Source organism: Quercus robur, chromosome 9 (assembly GCF_932294415.1).
Source record: "Quercus robur chromosome 9, dhQueRobu3.1, whole genome shotgun sequence".
NCBI classification, from domain to species: domain Eukaryota; kingdom Viridiplantae; phylum Streptophyta; class Magnoliopsida; order Fagales; family Fagaceae; genus Quercus; species Quercus robur.
Window position 1 is genome coordinate 18878523 of NC_065542.1, and position 14065 is coordinate 18892587.

At 33.5% G+C, this 14065-nt stretch overlaps 2 protein-coding genes and 1 long non-coding RNA gene across 5 annotated transcripts in view; all 3 read left to right on the top strand.

Moving 5' to 3' along the window:
• The first annotated feature begins 1597 nt into the window (after nt 1–1597).
• LOC126700805 (uncharacterized) lies at nt 1598–2458 on the top strand. Its single transcript, XM_050398988.1, has 2 exons — nt 1598–1805; nt 1917–2458. The coding sequence occupies exons 1-2, from the start codon at nt 1598–1600 to the stop codon at nt 2456–2458; spliced, it is 750 nt and encodes a 249-aa protein (XP_050254945.1).
• Nucleotides 2459–5294: 2836 nt separating this feature from the next.
• LOC126699522 (uncharacterized) lies at nt 5295–8598 on the top strand. Its single transcript, XR_007646809.1, has 2 exons — nt 5295–5590; nt 8315–8598. It is a non-coding gene; the product is annotated as an uncharacterized LOC126699522 (long non-coding RNA).
• Nucleotides 8599–11497: 2899 nt separating this feature from the next.
• Nucleotides 11498–14065, top strand: part of LOC126698323 (BEACH domain-containing protein B) — a 51837-nt gene continuing 49269 nt past the window's right edge. Inside the window, exons 1-2 of one of the 3 annotated variants that reach the window (XM_050395472.1) lie at nt 11498–11656; nt 12196–12424. In XM_050395472.1, coding sequence (XP_050251429.1) covers nt 12300–12424 — 125 coding nt within the window. In that variant the 5' untranslated portion in view covers nt 11498–11656; nt 12196–12299. The remainder of the gene's footprint in view (nt 11657–12195; nt 12425–14065) is intronic. The other 2 variants (XM_050395470.1, XM_050395471.1) reach the window with 2 other exon arrangements.

Here is a 14065-nt window from a genome sequence, read left to right on the forward strand (position 1 = left end):
TTAATATTTTTATTATTAAAAGGATTTGGGATGTTGTTTTGGACATGTGCTTGATGAAAAGGGAAGTTGGTGACCTGTGTTATGAGTAGTTTTTTGCAACATGTTGCTAATGTTAGATAACCTCTCATAGCATTGTGGATTTATATATGTAGAACTCACATATACTATAAGAGAGAAATTTCATGAGCTAATGTTAGATAACCTCACTTTCTGAACTCCCCACTAGTTGAGCTACTATAGGTCTTTACAAAACAATAGTTAAAAGATAAAATGAATCAAATCTATATGGGGGCTAGTTTTCTAAACAACTATAATTTTGGAAATATACTCTATGTCTCTGAAATAATTTGTGCGAGTTTGAATGAGAAGTGCACAGATTTTTATGTAATAGAGGTCCTCTTTTTTTTTTTTTTTTGGGTTCTTTTTGGTGTATTCTCCTTGAACACAAAATTGTTTTCTTTCCTTTTTTTGATAGTCAAAAGTAAGCAATATAGAGCATTGTGAAAGTGTGCAACTAAGCTGATAAAATAAGGCAAGGATCATAGGGTTCTACCCACAGTGGCAGAGGATTAGAATTGAAAATTGCAACTAACATGTGTGTGGATTGTGATCAAACAGCCATAAGAAACCAAAAACCAAGAAACCTAAGCATATAAGTAAAATGTAATGCTTACACATTTCAACGCTTAGGGAAAATATCATTGGCTGCATATGTCACTTTCAGAGTATCTGGTACCTATTGCTTAATTGGTAGAATTGTGCCATACAGTAAAATACCACTAAGTTGCTATAAAGTACAATAAGAAAAGTTATTATTAGTTACATCAAGATAAGGTTTTATCAGTAAAGAGAGCTAGTAAGTGTTTTATGTTTGGTTTTCCATTTAATTCTATAGCTGTGTTGAGATGCTTGCTTAATTTTTAGCCTATTACTTTATGGTCTTCTACGAAGAAAATGATTTAAATGGCCAAGGACTTCCTGGCATCTTTAAATGGGATTTCTATCTTTAGTGATGGTGTTTACTATATATGGCAAAAGAAAAAGTTTTACTAGTTGCTCATGAACAAGTTTTACTAGTTGAGCTTGTTTGATAAGAAAATAAACCAAGGTTTAACATATAATCGAATTTGTTAATGATTTGAACTCAACTTATGTTCGAAATAAATTTAAATGAATATTCCTAAATTTTTAATACTGACTTGTTTTGTTTACATTCCTACAAAATATATGGCATCTATATTGATAATTGCTTTCTAATGTTTTCTTATAGTTTATCTCCATGGGTCGTTCTTTTTTTCGTAAATTGCTTGATGATGACTCAGATGAAGATGAGATAATTATAAAACTTCTCACGGGTTCGACACCACAACGTAAGCATCGTCGGTATATCGAACGTAATCATTTGGCAGGCCATAGAAGGCTTTATGATGAGTACTTTGCCGAAAAACCTGTATATCCTCCCAACTTATTTCGAAGGAGATTTTGAATGAGACGTTCTCTTTTTCTCCGAATCTTATCTAGGGTAGAAGCTCATGAACCTTACTTTACCCAAAAAAGAAATGCTGCCAAAAAGCTTGGTCTATCTCCCCTTCAAAAGATGACGGCTGCACTTAGGATGCTTGCTTATGGAGTAGCGGCTAATTTTATGGATGAATATGTGAGAATAGCAGAAACCACTGCAATAACTAGTTTGAAAAAATTTGTTGCAGCAGTGGTTGCTATTTTTTCAGAGGAATACTTGAGGTCACCAAACAATGAAGACATCGCTAGATTGTTAGCCCATGGCCAAAACTGTGGATTTCCAGGCATGTTGGGAAGTATTGATTGCATGCATTGGAAATAGAAAAATTGTCCAACTGCATGGAAAGGGATGTATTGTGGTCATATTCGTGAGCCAAGTATTATTTTGGAAGCAGTGGCTTCATATGATCTTTGGATATGGCACTCATTTTTTGGGTTACCTGGATCAAACAATGATATTAACGTGTTGGAGCGGTCTCGTGTCTTTTCTGAACTTGCACAAGGACGTGCTCCTGCAGTTAATTACTCAATTAATGGTGATGATTACACAATGGGATATTATCTTGCCGATGGCATATATCCACAATGGTCAACATTTGTGAAGACAATCCCAAGGCCACTAGGAGCAAAAAGAAAATTATTTGCAAAAGCTCAGGAGGCATATAGGAAGGATGTAAAGCGTGCATTTGGAGTGCTTCAAGCACGATTTGCTATTGTACGTGGACCTGCACGGTTTTTCTATCATGAAACACTACATGACATTATGAAAGCGTGCATAATTCTTCATAACATGATTATTGAAGATGAGCGAGATGAAGCTGAAGCAGTGGACTTAGATTATGAACAAATTGATGAGATTTCATGTACACCAATGTCACGTGAGCCAACAAATGAATTTACGGAATTCATTCAAGTTCATCAATGCATTAGGGATTGAGAAGTTCATTCTCAACTCCAAATGAATCTCGTTGAGCATTTATGGCAATTACAAGGAGAGTCATGAAAACTTTTAGTTTTGTTTATTTGTCTCATTTTCTTTATGGAGTTGCCATTAAAACTTTTGATTTGGTTTATTTGTTTCATTTTGTTTTTATGAAGCTACCATTAAAACTCATTGGCTATGTTGTTTTGTTATGTTAAGTTTAGTATTAGCCAATTGTTTTGTTGTGTTAAATTTAAGTACTATTTGTCATCAAGGAAGTGGCAAGCTCAATTATGTTTAATTCAATGGGTTTTGTGTGAGTTAATGTTATTGGATATGAGTTATTTGTGTAAGTTATTTGTGTGAGTTAATGTTATTAGATATGAGTTATTTGAGTTATTGGATATGACAGGTTCTAAGTATTTGAGTTAAAATGTTATTGGATATGAGTTGTTTGAGTTATTGGATATGACAGATTCTGAGTTATTTGGGTTATTGGAAATGACAGGTTCTAAGTATTTGAGTTAAAAATATGATAGTTGAATTAAGAGTATTTTCAGTTTTCAGAATTTTGTTATGCATGTAATACTGTGGCTGATGCTCACAATTGGCCAAACTTTGTACAGGGCAGTAGGTGTGGCTGGATTACATCCCAGCTGACATTGCACCTCTAGTTTCATTTGATGCCCATTGAGGTTCTCTCAATAAAGCCCAGGCTGGCTGGTTTCTAAAAAAAAAAAAAAGAATTAAGAGTATTGTTTCAAGCCCAGTAGGCTGGCCGGTTTCTTAAAAAAAAAAAAATTGAAGAGTATTGTTTGAAGCCCAGGCAGGCTGGCCGGTTTCTTAAAAAAAAAAAAAAAAAAATTGAAGAGTATTGTTTGAAGCCCAAGCAGGCTGGCCGGTTTCTTAAAAAAAAAAAAAAATTTAACAGTTTTGTTTGAAGCCCAGGCAAGCTGGCCGGTTTCTACCAAAAAAAGAAAAAAAAGAATTAAGAGTTTTGTTTGAAATGTTACCGTTGAAATTTGAAAGAGGATGGAAATGTTACCGTTGGAACAAATAATAAAGAAAGGATAAAATAAGAATTAAAATATAATATTTAAATGAAGTGGTAAAAATATAGAACATCTGATAAATGAGATGTTGTAAAATGATGTGATAAAATAATAAAGTAGGCTTGTGATGTGGTAAAATGGCATAATATTTACAACGGCTGCTACGGATGCTCTAAGAGGGGGATACCCAAATTGTTCACAAATAATCCTAATTTTTGTCCTGCATACTTTCTATCTTTTTCTAATTGATACTTGAATATATTCACACATTTAATTAACTCTAACAACTTATAGAAACACAATCAAGCAAGCCCAATATCCCCAACACAATCAAATCATGTGCAAAAAAGAAAAAAGAAAAAAGAAAAAAAGAGCTTTCTAGTTCAATAATATATATTGATATTCATTATTAGGAGAATTAGAATTCGAATCCCCTTTTTCTATTATTGTAAGTTTGTAACCATTGAATTTTTTTTTAAAAAAAAGGTCCCTGCTCAGTGGGTGTCCAACCAGACCCGGCACTCGCCCAACTCGGCCGACCCGGCTCGAAAACCGGCCGACTTGACGCCAGTGTCGGTTGGCAGCGGGTCTTCGTCCCCAAAACCCGATAACGATGGGTCGGATAACGGGTTTAAGCATAAAAACCGAGATCTCAACCGATCCGACCGTTTGTGCATTGGAAATTACTTTTTCTCCACCGCTGGGTGTGTTTCGCCGGTCGTTTTGCCCGTTAAGTCGAGATCCGGCCTTATCTCTTCGAGATCCACCGAGATCTCATTGAGATTCGGTGAGGTCTCGTCGAGATTCGGCCTATTCTTTGCGAGATCTCGCTAAAATTTGGCGAAATCTCGTCTAGTTCGACCTGATCTCGGCAGATTCGGCCCAATCTCAACCAAATTTGGTGGTTTCCGGCGAAAATCTGACATGGTTTCAAAATTTTCAACTCCAATTGAGGACCGACCGGTATTTGAGAAAGTCCGACCACCCTAACCGATTCCGTTCACCGATTGGCGGCGGGTCCAAAAATGAGAGGCCCGAACTTATCTGGTCGGTTCCGGGTTGGGCACAAACTCGACCCGAACCGACCTGTGGACAGGCCTACTGCTCACAAGTGACACATAAAACCAAAGCTTAGATCACAGTGGGTAAAATCCAAATCTAAGATGTAAAAGCAAAATCACAACAAAAATTTACAACAACTACGGATTCTTAAGACCTAAAAAAAAAAAAAAAAGTTGGGCATGGACCGTTAATGTGACCCAAACCATAAGAAAAAAACCCGACCCTACATGAGATTTTAGACTCGAAGCAAAAATGGGTCAACTTGTACTTAACCCGTTTAACTTCATAAGATTTTTGTAGGTGGGTGAAATTTTAGGGAAGAGACATAACTATAATAAAGACTTTGACGATAATTAAACAGTGATGAATTCCTGTAAAACTTGATAGGCACCCCCATTAAGAAAGAAAAAACTCAGTTTCCATCATTAACAACTTGGAGGCTGGCCAAGGCGGCTCCAAAAGCTAAGTGCATGAGAGAAGTTTTATATGAGTGATAGACAAAAAGTGATTGATATAACTTCCTCTCATAATTTTAATTTTTTATTGACTCACCACTGCACCATTTGTACAAGCTAGTACCATTCTAAACACTATATACATGTTTGGTACACTTAATGGAAATTGTGAGGATAATCTTACTACATGGGTAGAACGGAAGTCGGCCCGGCCCATTTGCAAGGTCTAAATCTTATTACACCCAAAATGGGAATTGGGCTAATCACCAATGGGCACCCATCTCAAACACAGCACCCGAAAGCCCAAAATGTGAAGATGTTGACAATTTGGTCCTTACAACTTACAAGATTCGAATGAGGGCATTTTAGGCATCTGGAATCAATTCATTCATTGAATTGAGAAAAAGAACAAAAGAAGAAGTAGTAGAAAAAATTGACATATAGCTCAAGCGAAAGAAGAAGAAGAAGAACAAAAAAAGATGATCTACAGGAAATGGAGTCTCCTTACTGGCCCAATCTCAATTCTAGGCGGAATAGTCGGTGCTGTGGTCGTCGCCAATTTCATCTTCGTTAAAAACGTAAAAAAAGCTCTCTCACTTTTTAACTTTGTTTTTGTGTGTATGTGGGTATATATATTATTTTTTCAGATTTTTTTTTAGCTTGATTTGCTGATAGTTTCTATAAATTGGTTCATGTATGTGACAGAGGGTCTGTTTTGAGTGCTGGGTTTGATTTCAGTGTCAGTTTTGAAGATTAGGGTTTTAAAATTTACTAGTACAGTTTATTTAATGAACTTTGGGATCTTGATTGAATTTGATTTTTGGTGTTTGGGGTCCAAAAAAAAAAAAAAAAAAAAAAAAAAATCACTATTTTACCTAACTTATCTATTTCAACATTTACATGGATTTGTTTGATGTTGCTCAAGATACCAGTGGGTTTCTTTTTGGCGAAGGCGGGATTTGATCTCTGGTTCTTATTTATTGACACGAGATTTTCCAATTGAGCTAACCATAACCTACAGTGAATTGGTCTTTGTGTAAAAAAAAAAAAAAAAAATGATTGTGTCAATTGGTAGGATGTGGCCACCCTGACTAATGTTGTTGAGGATCCATAGCCGAAACCAAAAAAAAATTGAGACTAAGGTTTTGTTGTTGTTGTTTTATGTCAATTGGTTGGATATAGTGAGCTCTTATGTATTCATATTCATGAGTTACTTTGTCAATGAATAACGTCTTTTAATTGAGTGATAAAATTATATGTCATTTATCCCAACTATTGTGATTTCATTGGTGATGAGGTTTACCTCTTGTTGGTGTTCTGCCTGTGCTGTTTGAGTTTTGTTACATACAAAAATTAGGATGAAAAAAATGTGTCGAACAAATATCTAAGATTTGAACCCAAGGCATCCTCTCCATGAGGATTGCTATTTACCATCACGCCGAGACGCTGATGGTTTTTTATTTTTCATTTTATATTTTATATAGGTGGGATTTTTGAACATAGGCCTTTTATTCAATAACAAAAGACTTTACCAATTCTTCCTAGTAGAACCCACAAAATTCTTAGAAAATTTGAGGATTTCTTTGGTGTTTGAGAATATTGGGTTTTGTAAATGATATGAGAAATCCCTCTCACCTCACAGGGAAGAGGAATGATGGGTACTTTCTTGATGGGAGCATCACACTTTGGAAACAATAGAAAGTGACTTTGTTTGATATGTTTAGGATGTTTCTTTCATAGGAAAAAAGTCAAGCATCCTAGCCTTATCCATTTACTGTTTTGGGACTGGGATCTTCTCTATTGTATAGATCACCAACGTTACAATTAGAATGATGGATTGATCACCTATCTTGTCTGACTTGATGGTCACATGACTCACATCTCATTTACCAAATTTGGGCTTCCAGGGAAGCAAAAAGAGCCTTATATGCTCTGCTTGATCTTGCAAAAACCTTAGAAAGTTGAAACTTTGAATACATTAAATATGTGAACATTTTTTATTTTCCTCAAAGAATGAATTAAAGTAGTTATATCAAGCTTAATTTTTTGGTGCTTTCTTGAATTTGTAATAATCAGAAATCCAAGATTTCTCTCTCTCTCTTTCTTACCTAGAAAAAAACAAAATATCTCTCTCTATCTTTCTCATATCCTACCTTAAGTCCATAACACACCAAACCAAGGGAAAGTGTGAGCTTCTCTCCAACTCACTAGTTTACAGTTTTGGATTTTGAATTAGAAAGAAAATATGGTGTGGAGTGGACACTAGTTAAAGCCCTCTACCCATTGCTAATGAGTTTGTTGGACCTGAAGATTGCTACTTATGCCATTAGAGGGATTTGATTGCAATTACATATTTATTTCCATATTTGATGTCATTTCATTAGGATTGGGATCCCCTAGATTTCTTAAGGTAACTCCATCATGGAGTTCCTAAAATCTTATTTATCCATTTGGAAATGAGTGGATTGGATTTTGCCACATCATCAATAATTTAAATAGATGCCAAAATGGTGTTGGTTAACATCAATTAAAATGTTGATGACATGGTAAAATCTAATACACTCATTTCAAAATGAATGGATAGGATTTTAGGAACCCCAGGATGGAGTTACCCTAAGAACTCTAGAGGATTTTAATCTAGTTCATTATGGGTTTATTTGCTGAAACTTGGAAACTCTACTTAAACACCCCATAATTCATTGTTGTAGATTCTTGACCTTGGATTACGAAATCTTATTGGAATGATTTTCCACCTCAATCATCTTTTTGTGTTGAAGCCAAAGTTTCTATCTTTGTTTATTTTGCTTGGTGTTGACTCCAACCAACCTTAGATGCTGACACTTAGGTTTTTATCTCTTTTTTTCCCTGCTGTTGCTACCTACAAGCAACCCTAGGTGCTAACTTCTAGTTTTTACCCTTTTGTCCCCTCAAAATACAAGTGTCTATTTGAGAGTTCCTTGTGTTTCATCAAAATATGTCAAAATACAAACTCTCACAGTAAACTACTGTGTGAGAATCCTGAAAGATGAGTTTAGAATGTAGATGTCACATTCAAATGACAAAGTAGTTTTTGTTTCCTTGTATCAGGAATAAATTGTCATGATCTCTCACAGGTGTTTTAGTGGTATTGGTAGTTTATTCCCATTGCATCTTAACTGGAATTGCTGTTCTGCAAAGTTCACCTACCTGCTCATTTTACTTTCTGTCATGTTAGTTATGCTAGGTAGTGTTTCAATTCTCATTAATTTGAATTGGGGGATTGTGATCAGTATTACATATCTTTTGTATATTTCAAATTACAGGATCCATTCCTCACACCACGAGAGAAGAGGCCAGATGCACCACCAGCAACCAAGTAAAAGAAAGGAGGATTACAGTTGGCATTAAGGTTGTAGCAGGACCCTGCTTTGTTGAGTAAATTTGTTTAGCAAACTTGATTTTTGATTGGGTTGTGAATAATAATATGAGTAATAATTTGAGATTCTGAATCAAAATGTGAGTAATGTTCCAGTGCTGTATTTGTGGTTTTTAACTCACTGATGAAGTTCTTTCTGAATGAAAAGAACTACTTATGTTTAAATTACAATCTGAGTCATGAATTCTTATTCGAATGACATTGAGTCTGTTTCTCAAAAAAGAAAAAGAAAAAAAGAATGATACTGAGTCTGAATGAAAATTTGAGCAATGGCCTAATAAAGTGTTGATTTATTACTATTATTTGTTTTGTAGCAATGGACTAATAAGGTGGTTTTCAGAGTTTACTTATTTGATAAAAGGTCTTGAACATTGAGTGTCATGATTATGTCTAAGCAGCTCTAATAACTAACTTGCTTGCTTAATGTTGAAGTAATTTGACCAACCAAGTGTTGGTTAGCATTGATAGTGTGGTGTTTTATATCCTTTGTTTTTGTTGCTTCGTTATCCAGTTAATTTCTAGTTGCAATTAGGAACTGAAAACCAACTACAAGGACGATTGCCTGTAGTGCTCTAGTTAGGTAGGAAGACACGCTTCTTGTTTTGGACATAAAATTTGTTCAGATTCAGTTGCATAGTGTAACAACTTTTGTTGTTGATGCTGGTTTGACAAATATTATGTATAGGTTAGTCAATGATGGATAAAGGAAGGCCTTGGGACATAAAAATAACGGAACATTACTAATTTGAACTTCAAAGCATTTTAAAAAGCTCAATTTGTTCCATATATCATTAATTGTTTCAATTTACCTCTTTTGCTTGAAACCAATTTATCACCAACAAAGTTTCTCTTTATATTGAGTGTGAATTTTGAAGATCTAACGGTTGGATTACATGTTCTTATTATATCATTCATGTTTGCAAATTTTTTTTAAAAAAAAATCAAAGATCAATTGTTATATTATCAAACAAATGTTAAAATTTGAAGTTTTTGTGATCTAAAATTGTGTATAAAAAATAAGTTTATTGATCGAATAGTAAATAACATCCGATTTGAACAAAATTTGATATGTATGTTAATAATATAAAAAACATGAAATTCAACGGATAGATTTTCAAAATTTGCACCTTAAAAAAAAAGAATATATATATATAAAGTTTGAAGAGTCTCTCCAAACTAGTTTTAAGAAAAATTTTGTTCCTTGTCACCCCTCGTGATGACATTAACTTTTATTTATTTATTTATTTATTTTAGATAATTATAATGTACTATTAACTTGCATCTCGAATCCTTTCTCCCTTAGAAGACCTAAACCTTCAAGCACTTTTGTGCATAGGGAGGTGGTATCAATTTAGCTATAAAGCTATTGACAAGAAGGTTTCATAACGACATTCACTTGGTTTTGGAAATTTTAAAGTGAATTAATGCAATTAATAAAATGAAAATTTTATTGTGGCAAGTTAGCCCTTGTTAAGGTTGTGTCTCTAGAAATGCAAATGCGTAAGTACTACAGTCTACATGGCACTAGCATTATAATAAAAATTTCTTAAAGCATGGTTGGAGTAGCATAACATACATATTTTTATAAGGTATCTGTAATATAACATGTAATACATATTGTGGAATCACTTAGTCAAAGAATTTTTGTTCAATTGACACTTCCTTTACTTATAAGTTTTAGTCAAAGAATTTTAGTTCATTTGACACTTCCTTTACTTATAAGTTTTAGGTGGAAGATGATATCATAGGTTCAAGATCCATTGTTTACTTGCATAACTTACTTACTAATCAATCAAAAAAAAAAAAATGGAGTTACTTGTCAAAACTGGCTTTTGTTTGCAAACACAAAAGTGAGAAATATAAGGGGTTATTTGGATAAGAAAATTTCATTACTCAATTTCCGTCATTCATCACTCATCACTCAATTTTTCATACTCGTTTGGCATCATCACCCAATTTCCATCACTCAATATTTTTCACACTATTTGTGGGCCCATACTTGTTAGTCGGTGCAGTTTTTTTTTTTTTTGGTTTTCAGTACCCAAACTCACTGAAGCTAAAAAAAAAAAAAAAAAAAAAAACTAGAACTGAAGACCGAACTAGTGAAAAAAGAAAAAAAACCCAGAATTGAAGACTGAACCAGTGAAAAAAAAAAAAAAAAACCCGAATAGCCAACCTAGGAGAAGAAAGGAAAAAAAAAAAGTCAAAACGTGGGCTGGTACTGTTTGTGGGTCCCCTATGTGTGTTTAATTACAATATTGCCATTGAGTTATGAGTTATGGAAACTGAAAACAACTAAAATGTGTTTTTAGTTTCCATAACTTATAACTCAAAAATCAGAGAATTGAGTGATGGAAACAGAGTTATGGAAACAGAGTTATCGTTTGTCAAACAGATATTGAGTTATGAGTCCCACAATTTTTGAGTGATGAGTTATGGAAACTGAAAATTGAGTTATGAAAATAGGCAATCCAAACAGCCCCTAATAATCTTAAAAAGACATAACAATGTGTAATTTTACAAGTTATCCATATTTATTATATTGTTTTTGTGTCTACATAAAAACGAATCCTATTACTATTTTGGTTTGATGATTATGATTAATGAGTAATCAGTATGATAAGAATCCTAATATATATATATATATATATATATATTTAAAATAATATGTATTAGTTATATTCCATTCTATTATTATACTGTTTGCTAGTTCTATTATAAAACTTTTTTTTGTTTGAGAAGTAAAACTTTTTTTTTATTTGATAAACCATTTTTAACTTTTGTAAGTGTAATAATAGCATCTTCTGTATCGTGGCCCATACGAAAAGGTAACATCTGTACAGTGGCACAGAGAAAATGTCCATTTACATTCAAGCCCTTAAAAATCTTATTTGTCACGTTGTGCTATATAAGACAGCAAAAGCTACGGCGCCGTAAGATAACCAAAGCCCATACAATACGGCGTCGTAATCTATCACCGACACGAAGATCAATCCCACGAGGGCAATCTCGAAATTAAACGCCTTCGCAGGGTTTTGTTCACAAATATATTATTATTTATTAATAATAAATTTTTTAATTAGCTAATCGCACTCGTTCATTTTCTTCGATTCTACGCTGACGCCATTGAAGAAGCTCCGAATTTCAAAGCTTTATTAGATCTTGCTTCAAAAACCCTAGAATATTCGCACAGAGACTGAGTCTTCGATCTGATCATCATCATCATCAGGTACACTTTGATAAATCATAAAGCTCAACGTAGATACAGATAGCATTTTTCATTTCCGTTATACACTTATACTTAATTAAATGTTCTCATTATTTAATCGCACAGTCATTTTCATCTTCTTTCTATGCCTTTCCAAGTGTTCGAATATTCAATGTGTTGTTTGGCTTTCGTTTTCGATCAATTCGCTGGTTTTTCCTAATCAAGTCGCTTTCGAATTTGCCGTTGTGTTTATTTAGTTAGTTCATTCTAACCATTAGTTCATTTATGGTTTGAATAGCTTTCTTATTTGATTGCTAATAGTATTTGGATATTACTTTAGAATTCTTAATTCTTCGCGAAAACGAAAATAATTTCAACTTAATCCAGCCAAATAATCGTGATAGACATAGCTGAGCTGTTTTAATTTTTGTTTAAGAAATTAGTTATTGTTTCTAATTTTTAATTTTATTTTATAAAATTTTTAATTTTATTTATAGTTAGTTTTCATTGATTGAAGAAATAAGCAGTTACTCCAACTTGAAATTTGGTTATGAATATAGGGGCATTGGGCGCGGCAGGAGTGATGGGCAGGAATGACTGTTTATACCTTGATTACTGGATTATGAAGTGTTGATTTTTCCTACAATTTTTAGGCGGGGGAAGCATGAATATCGTGAAGGGTGTTGCCGACCTCATACGAAGGACTTCCAGTGGCCAAGCTGCAGAGCCTGCTGCTTCAGGGTCACAGCCTCAGAGGTTCTCTCCTCCTGGTCCAAAAATTCGATTCAGGTATTTAATGTCAACGTCTATAGTTGGACTCATTACGTTAATCGATTTTGGTATTGTGGTAGTTATATTAGCTTTTTATGGGCCAGAGGAAGTAGAGTGTTTAGCTATTTAACTGTTGACTGAAATTACACTTATTTATCAAAAAAAGGAAAAAACCACATAAAGTTTCCCTTACGCAATTTCATTTTATATTTTGGAAGGAACTTAGTGAGTTTTGGAATTAACTTATACTTGAAGCCTATGAAAATAACAAAAGTGACTAAACAAGCTGGTTTCTTAGTTTTTTTCAACACCTTTGAAAGGTGTGCCTGAGACTTTAAGCAAGTAGGTTTTTAAATTTTCTTAATATACATTTTTTAATAAAATATTTAGTAGAAAAACCATAGAGATTGCATAGGACTGCTATGGAGCCAAGCAATCAATGTATGCATTAATACATTTGATGTGAGCTTGGGACGGCTTTGGATAATCTTGAGGACTGAAGGAAGATTCTCCTATAAACGATATAATAAAAGTTCGGTTCTTTTTCATTGGTGTGACTTATGTCTCCCTTTTTTTTTTTTTTTTTGTGCGTCTTTTTTGTGCTATATTAAGCTTTGCTTCTGAGCTTAATTTAAGGGTTTCTATTTTTTTTATTTTCATTTTTATTTTTATTTATTATTATTTTTTCTGATTTACTTGTTTTTTGCACTTTCATGCCTATTTAGTTTTGATATTCTGCTGGTATCATAGCACACTGCCTGTGTGCTTTGATTCATCATACTTTTCTCATCTTTTTTCAATGAAATTTTTTAACTTATAAAAAAGAAGAAGGGTTTTTTAATTAATTAATTTTTTAAAAATGTTTTATGTTGGATTATCTACGAGTCATCATGTTCTCTTTTAAAAAATGAAATAGTTCCATTTATATAGATGTATACATATACATATACATATACATATTCATGATTTCATGCAAGACATGGGGCTAAGTGATGCCACAGAGTGAATACTGAATACTGATGTTTATAAGACAAAAGTTGGATGCCATACTAAGGATCAGCATGTACATTTTTTTTTTTTTTTGATAAGTAATGGAACAATTTTATTAACTATATCAAAAAAGACAAGAGTTCATGAGAATGAACACAAAGAAAACAAAAATACAAAGAGATCCGGAAGGAGGTCTAAGGGAAGCTAGAAAGACTAAAATGGAAGAGCAATCTGTGAAACCCCAACACCTAGCCCAATCAAAGAGAGTGCAGTGTAACACAGATTGGGTTTTTTCATTGATGCTCATCTTTCTGTTGTTTTTATCTAGTTTTATAGAAATGGAGCAAATGTTGATACATGTGATAAGTATGTTGTTATGAATGGGGAGACCTGTAAATAGAAATGTAACATGCACTATGGGGACTAATGTCTTTAAAAATTTGTTTTGGGGTCTCTTGATTGTGGAATCCTTGAGCACTAAAATGACAGTGATACAAGCCTTCATTTCACGTTACTTACATGTCCTAAGACTTTTGCTGTATGTATCTTTTGAACCATAAGAAAGACATTTGCTGTATGTATTATTTGGATAACAGGTACTTTTGTTACCCTTTTCTGGATAATACTTTTGTTGCCTTTTATTTAACTTCAGTTTAATTTAGGATTGAA